Genomic DNA, 17,209 nt, shown 5'->3' with positions numbered 1-17,209 from the left:
AGGGTTAATTACCGACTATGACAAAAGAACAAAGATAAGCTTTTCCTTTGATTACATAGGACAATTTTACCATTCAGCAAGTTTAAATACCAATTAACTACAAAGAGACACAACCCAAATACAAATTCCCCTCTACGAAACATCATTTCATCTATTGCTCTTTCAAGAAAGGTTCAACAACTGCTGCCCACAAACTACGGCTGCCTTTTAAATATTCTGATTTTAACTGGACAGTAAGGATGCAGATACACTCACCTTCCAGCAACTGTGTGGTCTTGTGGCTGGGCCGCAGCAGTGTTCCTCTGTGAACGGCGCAGTGACCCCCCTGGATTGGAATTAGGCCGGTTGGACATTGGCACCTCTCTCCTGAAGGGACATACCCTTTCTAGACACTACCATTCACTGTAATAAAGGAAAAAGAGACCACAAAAGAACATTAACAAAATACAAAGACCACCCTTAAACCTGCACCCTCTCACCATCACCACCAAGTTGTCTGTGGTTTAAAATAAGCTGCCGTCTATTGAGATTGCGTATCATTGAACCACAGGTTCACCACTCTGGCCCCTTTGAGATGATCAGTGGCAAAACTTTCTCAAGACTGTACATGAAGATACAACATCTGGGTGGGGGTTGGCAGCAACACCACATGCTAGTAACTACATCCCCTCACAGCTGAAAATCAAAAATGGGGAACTAAGAACTTTTAAAGACTTTATGCTAACTATATTACTGTGGCCCAATATGACCTGTTAAAAATAACTAAATCATAGCACAGAGCACAGTTCGTGTTCCTAATCTCTCAATAACAGTCATAACAAAATGTATACTTCTCTGAATAACATTCAGTAAAATACAGCAGTGCTGTTAATATTAAACCTTACTGCCAATATCAAATTTTACTGAAATGTTTTAGTTTTTCCCCCTCCCTGTGCTCCATGAATATCATCAAGTACCCTACTTACGCACAGTATAATACATTTTTACACATTGGTACCTTTAAATCTTTGTCAGAAAGCACTACTGGAACCTTTTCACATACTTAAAATCATCAAAAGGATCATTTTACAATTTCCTTACAACAGCAAAAGATTCCTTTGTGTATTATTAACCAAGGTCACAGCCTAATTAAAATAAACATACAATACGGTAGACTATAATTTAATTCTTTTCTGGTTTCAGTTTAAGTCCTAAACTAACTGCCAACAGCAATTATGCTTCAAAATGACTACAGCATTGTATAAAATTTATATATCTGATCCAGTGTGCTTAGTGTTAGGGGTGCAGTACAATCTTAACAGTTTAATTGATCAGAATAGTACAGAAGTTTTCTTTTTAACATTAGAAGTGAATGCATGTATCTAACTCACAGGAGTCAATAAAGTGACAGTACTGATAAGACAATTGATTAACTTGATCTAAACACATACAGGAAGATGATTTCATTATTTGCTAGACAAAAACCATTGAATCCCTAAATAAATATGTTTTTAATTTTCTTTTCAAAAGCATCTGACTATTTAAGTCACAAGTTAAACTATGATATCACGGATACTGATGATAAAAATACGCCACACTTGCCAAGCTCACTGGGCCATGTTAGGCCTGCACTGACAGTGCATCCTAGTCTTTGTTATTCGTCCATTCTGACAACTGGTGTTCCCCACTAGAGTATAATGGTATTAGTTAAGCTCATCAAATGATTTACAGCCTCACATAGACCATCGACCCAGTTTATTTTACCACATAACTAAAACAAGAACTGAAGTGTCCGATTTTTTATACCCATGATTTACAGAGGCCTATATTTCTGACGTAGTTGTCCACCACCGACTAACGCTAGCATGTTTAGCCACTTAATATCCTAGCAAGCCCCATACATTTTAACAATACCTTCATCGTATCGGTTTATTTATACAGAAAAGCTTCACACATCCAAAAGCGAAGCTTGTGGCGCTTACATCTTGAATCTAAAAAAGAGAAAACGCTAGAAGACTTGCTAACTGCGGACCAGCAGTTAGTTAAAGTTACGCTGGCTAACGTAGCAACGGTTACACTGAAATGCGTAGTTGGCGTGCCGGTGTGTCAACCTATTCAGCTAGTACCCTAGCCAAACAAATTGTCACATTTGAGAAGCTAGCTTGTTTGGGTTACGAAACGACATAATGCTTACTAAATGGCAAATACGCCCCTCCAACTGGCGAATAACGATCGGGTTCATCCGAAATTAGCTTCACGTCGAAAAAAAGGCAACATCGACAAGACCCGTCTTTCGACAGCGGTTTAATGTAATAAAGCTAGCAGGCTACAAGTAAACTAACGCAAGCTAAGTTGGCAGTCAGAATGCCAGGACACACAGCTCTGTGTACGTGTACGTGTGTGTGTGTGTTGTGGTGGTGGGGGCTGACAATCAAGTTTAGAGAAAAGAGAAATACGTTTGTGTTTCGTAAGCAAGCTCACCGTCTACGATTGATGGGGGTAAATAAATCCAAAATACACAACTGTCACCTAGACATGTAACGACGCTGATACAGTTCTACACTCTCCATGCAATTGTCAGCGCGAATTTTTATGTACAGACAGACTCCCAACTAATGTTGGTAAGCTATAAGGATGGCTAACAATATTTTCTGAGCTGACTTAAGGCCAGTGCCTCCCTCTCACTACTACAGCGCTGGCTAGCCTTTTAGCTACTGTTAGCCAGGAAGACAAGTTGACCACTAACAAACAGCGTGCCAACACAGCGCATGGTTCTTGTTAAGACTTGGGTAAATGGGACACATAACGCCAAACAACTCATTCAACTACCGTTAAAGTACCTTGCTCAGAATTCAAAGCGTCACGGCTAGGTTATCATTAGCAAGCTAATACTAGCCTAGCCACAGCGAGGGTTTCTTCAATGACCGTTCTCTCGCAAACAGTAAGCTGACAAAAAAAATAAATAAACAGCCGGCTATTGGCTTTAAAATACCTCGCTGTTTTCAATTAAGCTGGGAGCCGAGGTAACACCACATTACTAACCCCGTCGAGACCGAATTAGCAGCTACAGGACTGTCGCGCAGCTTACGATGTTTAATCAAACAAGAGCGTTATAGCTGTTACCAGCTAACCTTGGCATGCCAGCTAATTAACGTTAGCGAGCCTTGTTGTCGATGGCTAACATTTTGCCAGCTCGACAGGATGGTTAAAATGATTTGTGTTGAAAACAGCGTTTTTGGCAACACCGCACCAATTCAGTGTTTATGATAAAGTTTTGATCAAAATTTCCCAAACATTAACAAGTTGTCTAGCTAGCAGTTAGCAAGTAAACGCTAACTAGCAAAAAGAAATGGCCCCTGATACCTTTAGACACAAAAAAACAGGAAAGCAGGACCGGGATTCGAGTTATTTTCGCAACACCCATTCTTCCGATGTATTTCGAGGTTAAATACTGTCAAAATCCCAAAAGACTACAGGTTTAAATGTCAGTGAAAATGTCTACCTTTTGGTATAATGTTGTTACCTATTTGTTCCAGTGTTGTAGTTGTAACAGACAGTGCACCAGCTCCTCTTTTCTCTCTACCACTGCTAGTTTCACATCAGCTGAGGGGCCCACAACCGCAATATACCTCCGCGTGATTCATCCGCTCCGGGACTAGTTTTCTCCTTATTTTCTGTATCTGCTTGCTTTCAGTCAACAAAGCGAGCGCGAGCACTGGATCGGCTGCTCTTTCGAAACAAAGCGACGGGTTTCTAATGAAGACAATTCAACTATTTTTGTAGGCATCCAGAGACAGTCGCTGAATCACTGAAGTCATCGGTAACATTAGCTTGTCATAAATATTAAGTATCAATCCGCTGGGCCGTGACCCCCCTCCTCCCCCCTTCAACAGACATATATGAAACAAGCATATGTGTAAAATTAATATGCCCCGCATAACTTTTTGTTATTACCCAACATCAATGAAAAAGCAATCGGTCCGTTTCATGAGTCGTTGTGCAAAGACAGTTTTAGTTGCTTTTTAGTTGTCATGGCAACATTTTTTGCGTCCAAAATGGCGTCTTTGCTTGGGGATAGACTGTTTGAAATTAGTGGTCAGGGTCCGCCGCCTCAAAAGGATTTTTTTCAACTTGTCATTACCAAAAACGAGGTTATGTATTATTTATATAACAGACTTTCGAGGAGTAACTGTATAAAGCGTGCTTATAAAAACAATCCCTCTATTTGAGGCTAGCTTAATTTTCACGTTGTTATTTAGCTTTAAATATGGCTTTGCTACTATTTTCTAATATTTATGCTTAACAAATAACAAGCTAATAGCAATATGTTTTAGTAAAATCATTTGCCCTGTTCCAGTAGCATATCGGCATCTTGTAGCCACTACTTCAAGAGAGTCTCCTGGATTAAAGTCTTGAAGTCCCATCTTTGTTTTTCCCCTCTAAATTTAGGTAATACTAACCTCATGGAGGATTTCTTTGCGACTTGAATGCAGAGGTCTTCCCCCAAATCAGCAGAAGACATCTCATCAGGACTTCCAAAATGATAAAACTCTACAGTGTAAGTTTTCTTCATCGAAATCATCACTCCCACTTCCATGAAGTTCTTGATAATATTCTTTTCTAACCTATTTCTGAATCTTGTTTGGGTTTATAATTTGACATAGAAAGGGCTGTGTTTGTCGACTTATCATCTGCAGATGAAGTCGGTGCTGTTTTTGGGCAAAGGATCCTGGATTACACAGCAGCACTGTGCCAAGGAAAGTTTGATTACCTGGAGCGTTTACCTGATGACATCATGCTCCGAATCATGTACTGCCTCGAGCTGAAAGACACGGCACTGCTGGCACAGACGTCACGCAGATTCAAAACGGTGAGGACAACGGTAAAGTACTGGATTTGTTCGATGATACAGAAATAATGCTTTAGTGTCTATTGTTTTTTTCTTGTGTTCAAATTCATTTGTGTTCACGTGTATGTTGTGCTGTGCTCTAACCGGATTGTACCAGCTCTTCAGCTCTGAGAAGTTTTGGGAGCAGACTGTGAGGAACTGCGCTGGGTTTAACAGGGACATTGAGGACATAGCCAGTGCCATGGGCTGGAAGAGCACCTTTCTAACTTTTTTCCACAACAGTGATGATAAAAAACAGCAGTAAAATATATATTCAAAAACAAACCCTTTTATTATTGTTGCAAAACAAGTAAAATCACACTGGCTCATTAGCAAACTAAAAAAGACTTCAGTAATGAATGAGGGCTTTTGTGTGTGTGTGTGTGTGTGTGTGTGTGTGTGTGTGTGTGTGTGTGTGTAAAAATGTTGTGAATATTCTCCAAAGGAAGTCACTACTTTTGCATTACAAAGGAAACTCTTGCTTGCAAGTTTTGTTTTGTTTCAAAGAGTGTGCGTTGTGTAAGATTCCTTGTAAATGACATTAAATTGGCACTTCATGTCTGGATGACAACCTGGTGAAATTAAAATGTAAACAAACTTACAGAAAAATACATAAGCAACTGAAGTCCTGCTGACATCATGTCATACTTCCTGTTTACATTTGCTGGTGAACTGCTGGCTGCGCCCTCTGCTGAAAGCCCTCAACCGGCCTCCGCTGTCTTTGCATACACAAGGCAGCCTGGCTTTCTGTGGGATCACTGAAGCAGCCAGCAGAGGGAGCAATGTCACAATAAAAACGTCAAAATGAGTCAGATGACAGGAGGAGGAGGAGGAGGAGGAGGAGGGAAATCAAGTATGTAAAGGTAACGTGTGCAAAACAAGTGCTGTAGTTCTGGTTACCATATCAAGGCCTAAAAGACTCCAACTTACTTATTCTGGATTAAAAGCTTGTACATATACGTGTGTAAGGACATCTGACACAGCAGTCCTACCTACCTCTCCTGAAACCTGTACCAGCAAGCTACAGTAACATAAGACAAAGGTATGCACTGTTTTTCTCTGTTTACAGGTACTTTAGAATCAGAGCTGGCATGTTATAGTAAATTTTAAAAGAATAACATAATACAGTCCTACTGTCATGTAAGAATGCCAAAAAAAGAAACAAAACCTAAGTAAGCTCTTGTGTTATAACAAAAAGTAGAACACGTGTTAAACTGCAGGTAGTTTAACATAAATGACCGCGCCTTCCTGCAATATCAAATATTTCTGTGGCCAAATGATAGCTGTGTGCTGGAGTGATCTGACATGACAGCATACAGCCCTGAATGGTGGGTACCATGACCTATTATTAGCCCCTGACACCGCCTTCTCAGCTGAGTCTGGTCTAGGAAAAATATTCATTACGTAACAATAAAGAATCTGTCTCCCAGACCCACTTCCCAAATACCACAGCAACAGCTAGGCCTCACTCTGAGGCACAGAGACATCAGCCACATCCATTTGATTACTGACTTGGTGTAGGGCTGTGTGGGGATTTTCATGCTTATCCATTTACTGCACACATTCACAACACCACCCCTCCTTCTCAGTTCCTCTTTGTGGGTCAGTGATGCAGCGGGAGTGACGCAGCAGTAGCAGCAGCCTCCAGAAGGCAACTTCGCACAGCAGGAACCGGGAACCTCTGCCAGAGCCATAGTCCACAGACGGCAGTGACGAAGGGAAAGTGGTAATGACCTGATCCGGGCTAGAGGAAGAATGGGAGCTGGGTAGTCGCTCTCCTCCTTCTAAACAAACACCAGAGAGGCTTCCACAGCGAAGGGACAGGCCCGGCAAGACCTTCCACACAAACGTTTTGGTAGGCATCTCAAAGTACGAGTGCTTGTTGCAGCAGCAACATAAGTTGTCCAAGGGATGAATGTCTTTGTATGCTAAAGAGTGTGAATGCTTTGAGAATGAGAATGAGGCCTACTCAGCCTTCTGCTGCAGTCTTTTCCTCTCAGCCTTTTCCCCGAAGAGCGTCCCTGCAGGCCGCAGCTGAGCTCACTGAGCATCAGAGGCGAAGAGGCCTGTTAACTTTGTCCTATGGTTTTAAACACATCCTAGCTGTAATGTCAGGGTTATGTTTACAAAATACCAATATGAGCACAGAACTTCCAGTTAGGACAGTTATTTTCTTTCTTATAATTTGCAGGCCTCTTTAAGCTTTAGCTTGAGACCTAACCTCGTAAATCCCAAAGCAATTGTGCCAAGCAATAAATTAAAAAAAAAACCCTAATAAGGGTATCTAGGCTGTTCATACAGATGAGTTATTATTTAGGTTAAAACAATAAGAAGACCACAAAATGGGCTTTTTCTCATAAATAAGAAATGATTCGTTTTTCCAGCATCAGAATCTGCTGTCAGGTTTTACGGAGGAGAAAACCTGAAATTAGACACAAACTACTAATATATACTGAAACCAGGGTTTTAATTTGACGTCTAATATCTCTTTGCTGTGAATTCGAGAACCACACAGGCGCTAACTAAAACAACAGGTGGCTGCTATGATTGGACAGAGATGTCATACCAGGAAGGAAAATATAAATACATATATGTATATATGTCTTGACAGTTCAAGGCAATCGTGATCAAAAATTATCTGTTTGATGTACCGCCCACTTTGTGACATGCAAATCTCGATAAGCTTATTTAAAAAAGCTTATAAACTTGTCTGACCAGTAAGAAATTGATGCTGTTCTTCCTCTTTTCAATATCTTGCAGTCTATAAATATTAATTAAATGCAGCTTACTGAAAAAGAGCTCTTAATGGTTTCTGCACACAGTGGAATCACACGTGTCTATTGAAAAAGATGGTGGCAAACAATAACCTAAATGGTCTACATGGATTAGGTTTAATTTGTTATAAAGCAATAAATGTCTAGCCATTCTAATCTCCATCTTTTTATCATCAAGTTATTTCTTACTCTCAGTATGGGGACTTACTGATACACTACAGTGATGCAAAAAATGCCTTCATGGTAGCGATGATTACTCCAGTTTTAGCACGTTATGGGCCGGATTAAATGCTCCTAGCTTTCTTAGTCCAGAAGAAGGCTTAAGTAGTGGTGAGAGTCTAAAAACAAATGTATTAAACCACCTTCCCTCCCAGAAATGATGCCAAATGAAAGTGAAATCATTTTTACCGCTTTTTCATTACACTCTGGTGCTTTCCAAGAGCAGCCTCCGCAAACCGTTAACTTTATTTCATTTTCATTTTTTGTACACGTGTTTTTGTGACCACCTTATTCTGTTTAAAGGTTACTTTGACATGTAGTAGTTTTACTGTACGGTGTAAGGCACAGACAATCAAAGCAAAACAAGGTTACTGTGTAGACTTATTTAAATGCAGATTTAAATGCATCCATGCACACAAATTAACTTCTTCCCACCAAAGCAGAGTTCTCTCATTCACATGCGTGAGAGCGAGTAGATAAGAACTTCTCACAGAATGGGCGGATAGTTTGACGCTGCATGATGAAGGTCAAACGAACCTGTAGGCTGACTCTGCTGAGAGTCAGACCAGAGAATACAAAGTAAACTTTACAGTAACACACGCTGTAATTATGGCGTTTTCACCACAAAGCATTGTTCAAAAGCCTTAAAGGATCAGTCTGATCCAAGCATGAACTAAAGTGTCCAACCAATACCACTATCATTTAGGGGTTTTTTTTTCCTTTTGGTGTCAGGCAGTTTGTGTCTTCATATACATAAACTTTACTTTCTTTGCTTTACAAAGGTTAAAAGAAAACATCATCATTCCGCTGTCACTCTCAAACTGACTGCTTTTCTAATTTTTACTCTGAATCAAACAACTAATCCACGTTTTAATGTTTGCTGCTACAGTAAAAATATGTTTAATCTGTCTTTTTGTTGCTTTACACTGTAAGTTCACACAAGCAGATATGTAGATGATGATATTTGAAAAGAAAACTGAACAGCGATGAGCGGAGGGCTGCGTGCCACGCCACCCAGAAATGGTGGCTATTGTGTGCATTCATCAAACCAAATTAATGTCATACAGCAAACACAAAAAAGGGGGCAGCAGTCACGGCTGTTAAGATTTTAAAGTTCGGTCTTTTAAGTGTGGAAAGCACAAACACTTAATGAAGAAAACATTCCCCCCTTCAGGGCGATGAGTAAGTGCATGCATGGTGATACAGCACCTGCCTCATTTCTGTCTTTTGAACTAAATAGTGCCATAAAAATGAAAGCTTTGATGCTTGCTGTTTGTTAAAGTGGATCTCAGTCAGGATGAGGAGGGCACAGTCATATGACTCCACTCTCAGCCACGTAAATAAAACAGTGCTTCCGTCCTTAGAGGCTAGTGAGAAGCTCACAGAGCCATGTCGTGTTTAGCTTCCTCCCCTCCCCCTCCTCGTCTGCATTGCTGACGCATCTGCTGCCGGTGCATCAATCAGCAGCTTCTATGTAGGTATAAGCAGAGTCTCCGCTGAAAGCGGGACTCTCTCTTAGCTTTGCATCCGGTTTGCATGCTCGATGCAACTGTGAGAAAAAGCATTGATGAACATCTGTCCGCTGACTAACAAAGCTACACAAATAGGACAGTGCCATCTTCTCTTAGCTTGTGCATTACCTAACCACAGTGACTGCGTAAGCACAGACGAAAACCTTTGGTGTAATGTATTGCTGCACTGGCAAAGACAGACATAGTGTAGCGTCATGCATTTAAGGTGCATGCTCTTTCTAAGTGGGCTGGAGATGATTTTATGTCATGCATTTTTGGTCAACATCGAGCTGCATCGAGATCCCGCTGGTGCGGTGCTGGGGAGATTTAATAGATCGTCTGCTGTACAGCAGAGGAACCCTTCACTCTATGCTGCTAATAGCAATGCAGCTCAGCGTTTTCTCTGGCGGTGCATTCGAGTACAGAGCTGGTGTGTGATGTAGCACCCTGCATCTCTCCGCTCTCCCTACAACCCTCTGCCATGCTTAATAAAAGTTGCCGCTTCCTGCTCAGTGGCTCCAGAACGAAAGCTTCAGTTGCCCAGCCAGCACAAAAGCAGACCAATAGTCCGATTTAGCTACACGCTGCTTAAACCGTGAGTTATTCCTATAGCTTGTAGCAGGACAGAAGAGGGACAGCCAGAGGAGGGCAGGGCAGATCTAGCCCAGGACTTGGGCTGCATGGATAGAGGCGAAGGACGTTGGAGCCGGAGTCATCTTCATACAGAGAGGGAGGGAGAGGAAGAAAGACGTCAGAAAAAGCTCTGCTTCTGACAACACCACTGTTCAGCGACCATCATAGAAAAAGAAAACTACTTTCGCCTTGGTCTCATGAAACTGTTTTTCATGTATAGTTTGGTATACACGGGGCTGTAGAAAAGGGATACTGCATGACACTGCTTCCTGTTCGCCCTGCATCACTTTCTCTGATTTACTAAGGTATGTTTTGCATGATTTTTTAACCGTTTTTCTTTCTCTTTTTTTGTTTGGGGTTTTTAATTTTTATTTGCGGAAGTTCGCTTCGCACAGATGAGTGAAGTGTCTTTTGCTTTGATATTTCGCTCTTTGATTGACAATGCTGTCTGTATGCTGTACTGTCATTTCTTGGTTTGTGGTTTAGTGTGTGGGGACTTTTTCATTACAGATGTAACAAAAATAATTTCACTTTGTCTTTGAAGGTAAACTAAAGTTGGGGTGTGGCAAATTCATAAGCCCTGATGAGAAATTCTAATTTCCGCTCAGCATGTGGTGGGAATAAATCCGAGAAAACTCATACAAAATGTGGAAAAAATGAATGCGGTGAAGTAGAATAACGATGCAGAGGAAAGGATGAAACGCTTCTGATGAAGCACAAAGTACGAAATTAAAACAAATGCGTGGCACATCACTTGCGCTAGGTGAGAAAGTCCATTTTTTTTTGCTGCAGACAAAGACACACAGACCAATACACAGACACAAAGTACATTCAAGCCGAGACAAAGGCAAACCTCGATTGCTCTGCAGATTGCTGCGCGGTGCAGGTTCTCAGAGAGGGCAGCTTGTTTGTGGGAGAGAGAGGGGACCGAATACTCGGACGGCTAATACAGTCACTTGCCATCCAGCTGAATCCCAATAAGAGCTGCGCCATAGCATGTTGCCATGACAACAGAGGCCTGTCTGAGAAAGACGGCAGCAGGGTGGCTGTGTTTCATCAGTCTGGGATGCTTTAAAGACTGGCGGCCATATTTGTTGCACGAGAATTCAAAAACAAAACAAAACGTAAACAAAAAATACCTTGGTGATAAATCACCTGCAGTCCCGGGAGTAAAGAATACCGGTCGTTCACAACAGCAGGCTGCCAAATGGTGCGCACCACTGGCAGACATTAACAAAACGTGACACAATATCAGATATCAAACTGAACTGTGAATTTAAAACAGAGCTAACCGATAAAGATGGCTGGCGTGTAGATAAAAACATATTAAACTCCTAAAAAAAAGGATCTAATGCTAATTTGTACAATCATCACTGCGCGACTTTCAATGCAGCCACAAAGATGAAAATAGCATCAATGTAAAGTGGTGACCTCTGAGCTTGACTTGCAAAAGGCGTGATGATTCAGCACTTGCAAGTGTAAGCTGAGTGTGCTTTAGCAGATACAGTCAGCGCACTGTGTAACACATGCTAAATGCCTCAGTAACGACTCATCCCTGACTCTATATGAGTAGGCCACAGTTAACCCGTCATCCTCTTTCAAAGTCAGAATTAACTTCATCTAGGGTTTGCAGATTGCAGATCGCGTTAAGTCATTATCAGAATCAAATTAATCCATAAACGCTGGATTGGCAGCGTTCAAAAATACCAGTCTGTACAATCAAGGCCGCCATTAGCTCCAGTATGCGGAAACTGAAAGGCATTTCCTCAAGAGTAACTACTGCATTACTGTTATCAATGCATTATCAATTTTATATACTAACACATGCAATAAATAAGCTTTTCATAGCATTGTTTATGTTAGTTGCCCTTAAACGAGGTATTGATGAATAGTTGGGAATTAAAAGCAACCTTTGGTGCCTGCACAACAAACTGAAAAACAAAATGGGAGCATATGACTCATAACTCTATGGGTAACATTCATATATTAACTTTAAAACCAAAGCAAAACAAACCAAAAACAACAGGCAGTCATGATGACTGTACAACTGGTCTTTGTGTTGTGCACCGCTGTGGCATCACACTGACTGGATTACCATTCAATTTATTCATCATTAATTACAACTAAAAACAAAAAGGGCCGACTGTTTGAGAATGCCAGGTGCACCAGCTGTCAACCATTAGGTCATTATAGATTCAGGATTTTTTTTAACTGCAGCCATTCCACCAAATTTTTAAGCCGGTCTCTTTGGTTTTAGCTCATATTTAAACGCAGCCTTTGAATAAAAATGCTCGCTCGCAGTACTTCTATGCGGTTGCGTGACACACTCCCACCAGAGCACTTTCTAGTACAAACTATAAGCCACAAAGCAGCTCCTCTGCAGCCTTTGCTGTAGTAGCTTACAGTTGTCACTTAAAGCTCAAATTTCCATTCCTTGAGTAATTACTCACACCCTCCCTATTGCTGCACCGTCTAATGATTTACAGCCTGAAATAACAAAGTGCATTAACAGTTACGTGTGCCCGACATAAAAAGGGAGATTAACTTTTAAAAATGTGAGATTAAAGAGCTCTTCTACAGACGAGAAGCACATCTGGGATTAAGCAGAAGTGATTTCAGAGAGCAACACAGTCTTAAGACAATTCAGCCACAGTTTATAGGTCTGATATTTCAATGAGCCTACAGTTTGCATTAAAGTCATTGTGTAAGCCATTTTTGAATTGTTAGAAAATTACATTTTATGCAAAATGCAAGTGAAAATATAGTTTCTTGAGTCAGAAGTGTTCACCAGCTTGTTGACATTAGAGCTCATGTGCCAGGACATTACTGCCATCTAGTGTTAAATCACACAAAGAGCTTGATAGCTTCAAATAATACATGTACACACTTCACTCCTGAGTCTTCTTTTGGAATTCAGATTCTCTGTTTCGCAAAACTCTAATGTGATTATTTCTCGTCCTATGTTTAGATGACTGTGGTGTCTCCATGCCCTCACAACCTGATGGATAACGCTCACCCTCAAACTGTGCTTAGCAAGCTTAATGAACAGCGTTTACAGGGCCTCTTCTGTGATGTTACCATTGTGGTGGAGGATGTAAAGTTTCGGGCCCACAAGAACATACTGGCAGCCTGCAGTGGGTACTTCAGGAACGCTCTGACGACTTCTGAGCCATGGAACTCCAGCCAAGTGCTGGAGCTGATGGACCTTAAGTCTGAAGTGTTTGCCTGTATCCTCAACTTCATATACTGCTCGAAGGTGACATCATCTGATGCAGAGGACACCAAGGGTGTCGTAGCAGCTGGAAAAAGACTCGGAATTGCTTTTTTGGAGAAGCTCGCAGAACAAGAGAGACAGGATGAATGTGTTAAACCAGCAGATTCTTGCACTGCCCCGGTGTCTGAAAAAATAAAGAAAGCACCTCTTGGGCTTGAGGAGGTAGACAGCAGCAGAGGACCACGCATCACCAATGCCTTCTCAATCACTGAAGTGTGTCCTGGAAACAATCCTTTCACCCCTGTGGATCAAGCAAACAGAGAGAGGCAGTCACCCGACTTGGGTCAGCTCCCATCAAGTTGTTCTACAACATCCTGCTTCAGCGGGAACAATGAGACTACCCACGCCCTCTCCGAGCACTCATATGCAGTATGCAAATCCACTGAAGGCAAAGATAGCAGTCAGTGTGACAGCAAGAAGGTCTGTAAGCCAGCTGTACCACAGCCAAAGCAACTCATTTACAGGAATATAGGACCGCTTAAAAAGCGGCACAAGCTGAGAAGCATTTTGGGTAAAAGCATGCTTCCGACACCAGCCGAACCAGAAACCGACAAACCAAATACAGTGACCCCCACATTTACTGACGGTGCTACTGCAACACCTGCCACAGTTATGACCCCGCCTCCGCTTTTTTCTGAGGCAGAAAAAAGCATAGACACAGGGCCACCTATGGCCACAGACACAGCTCCAATGGAGCTGGGTCCGCCAACACTTTCCCCTCAGACAGAGGACAGTATATCAATCTATGGCTGTGAGCACTGTCCGGAGATATTCACAAATAAAGCTCTTCTCACCATTCACTCAGAGGTACATAAAAAGCGTTTTGTTAGTCATTTGTTTTGCAAGTTTTGCCACAGGAAGTTTATACACCTCAAACGTCTGCGCAACCATGAGCAGGTCTGTCCTAAGGCTTTGAGAGGCCCACCTAAACTAGATGCCAGGGATAGCTCAACCAAAGAGGTGGATCACCATTCCGATGACGGATCAGAAATGGAAACCAACATATCCCAGCCTCCTCCCACCGACCTACCAAGCCCTCACACCCCAGAGCCCCTTCAAGTGGACCAATCAGAGCCTCCACACGATGAGAAGCCAATGAAGATATATGGTGGTCAGAGGAGATATAGCTGTAGTGTATGTAAACGGGTTTACGTCACCCTATCCAGTCTAAAGCGGCATGAGAATGTACATTCCTGGCAGAGGGCCTACCCCTGTCATTACTGTAACAAAGTATTTGCCCTGGCAGAGTATCGCACTAAGCATGAAATCTGGCACACAGGTGAACGCCGCTACCAGTGCATTTTCTGCCTGGAGACATTCATGACATACTATATCCTGAAGAACCATCAGAAGTCCTTTCATGGCATTGATCCCAGTCTGTCTGTTAAGAAAAAGTCTGCAAACGGTGGGCTAAAATCCAACATTTATCCTCTCAAACTCTACAGGCTTCTACCCATGAAGTTTAGAAAAAGACAATACAAGACGTACAGTCACACGTATTCAGAGAGAGCTGAAGGAGGTGATCAGTCTGCAACAGACAGTAACTCTGTTATCCCTCAAATTGAAGAAAATGGTCTCAACAGCCACTCTGACACTGCTTCATTCCCTCTGACGTTCATGGCAACGACAAAGATGATTTCACCTGTCATGCCTCGCATCAGCTTTGACAAGCCATGTGACCAGGATGGCGACCAAAATCTAAACAGTGAGGTGGAAATTCGAGGGGCCACAAGAAAAGAGGCAGAAAACAGAGGTCCACCCTTCTTTAGCTATGACGGTTCCTTTTCTGTGCAACCCCATGCAGAATCTCCTGCAGGTTACAAAGATAATCCATCTCCGTTAATTAACTCAGAGCACATGAGTCATAATATGCCCTTCTTAAAGTCCTTGAACACTGTTAAAAAGCTAGGTGAGCTGTCAGCTTCTGCCAAAAGAGTCGAGGACATGACCAAGGAGATCCTTCAATCGCACACAGAGAATTTGTTGTGTGATAAAACATTGGGGGCAAAAACAGAAACATACATCGCTAAACCAGCATGCCCAGGTCCATCTTTTGACAGCGATGCCATGCCGCTGTGTCAGATAACAGTCAAAATTGGCAACGAAGCCATTATCCGACGCCAAATCAAAGGATCGAAACTATTTCCCAGGAAAAAAAGGAGAATTCGAGAACTGAGTGTGGAGCAGAGCCCAAGCCAGTGCCCTCTAACAAGGGAAGACTCAGAGAGTCCCAGGCTCCGCTTCAGACCAGAAGTTGCTGCCACCAGAGAGCCAGAGGCATGCGATGACCCGTCTGATTGCGAGGGAGCAGATAAGCTCTGGCGCCCCTACTATTCCTATAAAGCTAAAAAGAAAAGGAAGAAGCTCAGATATAAGCACAGAAAAGCCATGTTTCACCATTTTTCTGAAACATCAGTAGATAGAACTGCTGCTAGCGAGGCCCACCTGGAAAGAAGCAGTTGGCTGAGAGAAGAGAGCGTGTCGGTGAGCAGCACGAGGGTGAAGCACAGCGTTGGCAAGAACTGCAGCCCAAGGGCCACGTACAACTGTGAGATCTGTGACAGCTCTTTTATCACGGAGACCGGTCTGAGGGCTCATGTCATTGGCTCTCACCCCTGTTTCTGTCGAACCTGCGGTAAACAAGGCCCCCCCAGTGAGGCGCCCGCCGGCCGCGATTACATCTGCAGCAGCTGTATGGAAAATGGCTCCTGCTTCGATAACACACCCCAGAGCCCCAACCGAGAGAAAAGGTACCGCTGCTCCTTCTGTCCCCAGCGCTTTCTCTACCTCGCCACGAAGAGAAGCCACGAGAAAAAACACAAGGAAGCGAACGAGGAGGGCTACACTTTTGACGACTTCGCACCGTGTTCGAAATACTCTGCACACCAGAGCGAAGCCAACAGACAGGCAACCGTCAAAACAGAGGACAGTGACAATCACGGGGCGACGAACATAAAACATGAAAGAGTGGAAGGGGAACATTTTTCCGTTGATGAGAATCAGCCTAAAACTGAGGAGAAAACTGACTTAACGACTCTCCATCAAGATGTGTCATATTCCAGCATTAAAAGCCCGTTATCACCTTGCACTGACCCACTGTTTTCCCTTGCAGCCTCAAAGCTGAAACACAAAATACCAAAAAAGAGGTTAAACACACAGCATTCAAGTCACCTGGTTTCAAAAAGGCAAGCGTGCGACAGAGACAGTGACAGCAACACGGACGCTGTGACGGGACCAAGAACGAACAGTCACAGTGAACTCTTTAGAAGAAATGACTCTGATTCTAGAGGTGCCCACATTTCCATGCACAAGCCAGAGAAATGGGTGTGCAAAGAGGAGCCGTTTTTTTAAAGGTCCATGAGGACTGCAACCAGCTACAGGGAAGATTAAGGAGAAAAGAAAAAAAAAAGCAATTTGGTTAGGGAACATAGGATTTGCAATGTTGTATTTGCAGCTTAGAGTGTTTGAAGGGACAGCAAACAGTAAACATGATGATCTAATTATCCATGTAATCTCTTCCCTCCTAAACCAGACTCAGTAAGCTTTTGTTCAAGTTTTTTTTTTGTTTCTTGCATAATATAGGACCTCTTGACACAGACTGTATTTTGTCCATTGTCTATGCATGTAAGGTAGACTCAGTGACATGACAGAAAGCTCATGGAAACAAAATAAATAAATACAACTACTGGTGATATTTCTTCAAAACGATGTGCAATATCAAAGCAGAGAGACAAAGTGTTGGAAAATATGTAAAATCCGTCTAGTCTTCACTTTTCTAAGCCTGGAGAAAACCATATGAATTTTCTGACTGTCACCTTTCTGAATCTCCCTGTCAGCTAGCTGGACATGGCGAGTTGCACTTTATAGGTAGACTATGCTAATTTGTTCATTTAATACTTTGGATAAGTCGATTTCAATTTAAAGCACCACT

General features: G+C 42.4%; 3 protein-coding genes across 9 annotated transcripts in view; 2 read left to right on the top strand and 1 right to left on the bottom strand.

Moving 5' to 3' along the window:
* The window catches only part of trip12 (thyroid hormone receptor interactor 12), a 28,715-nt gene extending 24,704 nt beyond the window's left edge, over window positions 1-4,011 (bottom strand). Inside the window, exons 1-2 of one of the 6 annotated variants that reach the window (XM_086261027.1) lie at window positions 3,934-4,011; window positions 256-402 (exon numbers count right to left, since the gene is read on the bottom strand). In XM_086261027.1, the coding sequence (XP_086117153.1) occupies window positions 256-353 (98 nt within the window). In that variant the 5' untranslated portion in view covers window positions 354-402; window positions 3,934-4,011. Of the gene's footprint in view, window positions 1-255; window positions 403-2,173; window positions 2,301-2,460; window positions 2,483-3,481; window positions 3,872-3,933 lie in introns of those variants that run through there. The other 5 variants (XM_086261026.1, XM_086261025.1, XM_086261030.1 and 2 more) reach the window with 5 other exon arrangements.
* On the top strand, window positions 3,877-5,152 carry fbxo36a (F-box protein 36a). Its single transcript, XM_086261033.1, has 4 exons — window positions 3,877-4,130; window positions 4,429-4,537; window positions 4,677-4,849; window positions 4,986-5,152. Exons 1-4 carry the CDS (start codon window positions 4,011-4,013, stop codon window positions 5,130-5,132), a joined length of 549 nt encoding a protein of 182 aa, XP_086117159.1. The 5' UTR covers window positions 3,877-4,010; the 3' UTR covers window positions 5,133-5,152.
* A 557-nt stretch (window positions 5,153-5,709) lies between these two features.
* Window positions 5,710-16,876, top strand: zbtb38 (zinc finger and BTB domain containing 38). Of its 2 annotated transcripts, XM_086261031.1 has the most exons (3): window positions 5,710-5,909; window positions 6,457-6,722; window positions 12,973-16,876. In XM_086261031.1, the coding sequence occupies exon 3, from the start codon at window positions 12,973-12,975 to the stop codon at window positions 16,627-16,629; it is 3,657 nt and encodes a 1,218-aa protein (XP_086117157.1). In that variant the 5' UTR covers window positions 5,710-5,909; window positions 6,457-6,722; the 3' UTR covers window positions 16,630-16,876. The 2 variants fall into 2 exon arrangements, with proteins under 2 accessions (XP_086117157.1, XP_086117158.1); XM_086261032.1 differs by lacking the exons at window positions 5,710-5,909; window positions 6,457-6,722 and adding an exon at window positions 6,749-10,309.
* Window positions 16,877-17,209: the final 333 nt, after the last annotated feature.

The sequence above is a fragment of the Aulonocara sp. 'chitande type north' Nkhata Bay genome, linkage group LG14, assembly GCF_057382095.1.
Source record: "Aulonocara sp. 'chitande type north' Nkhata Bay isolate Kocher_YH1m ecotype deep benthic linkage group LG14, A_spYH_male_GT1.1, whole genome shotgun sequence".
NCBI classification, from domain to species: Eukaryota; Metazoa; Chordata; class Actinopteri; order Cichliformes; family Cichlidae; genus Aulonocara; species Aulonocara sp. 'chitande type north' Nkhata Bay.
This window is presented reverse-complemented; position numbering and strand designations above follow the sequence as displayed.

Excerpts from the sequence above, each read along its gene's own strand:
- fbxo36a (XM_086261033.1), top strand. The coding sequence starts at position 4,011 with ATGGCAACATTTTTTGCGTCCAAAATGGCGTCTTTGCTTGGGGATAGA. Across the intron at positions 4,538-4,676 it reads AAATGATAAAACTCTACAGT|ATGAAGTCGGTGCTGTTTTT; the intron begins GTAAGTTTTCTT and ends TATCATCTGCAG. Across the intron at positions 4,850-4,985 it reads CGTCACGCAGATTCAAAACG|CTCTTCAGCTCTGAGAAGTT; the intron begins GTGAGGACAACG and ends GGATTGTACCAG.
- zbtb38 (XM_086261031.1), top strand. The coding sequence starts at position 12,973 with ATGACTGTGGTGTCTCCATGCCCTCACAACCTGATGGATAACGCTCAC.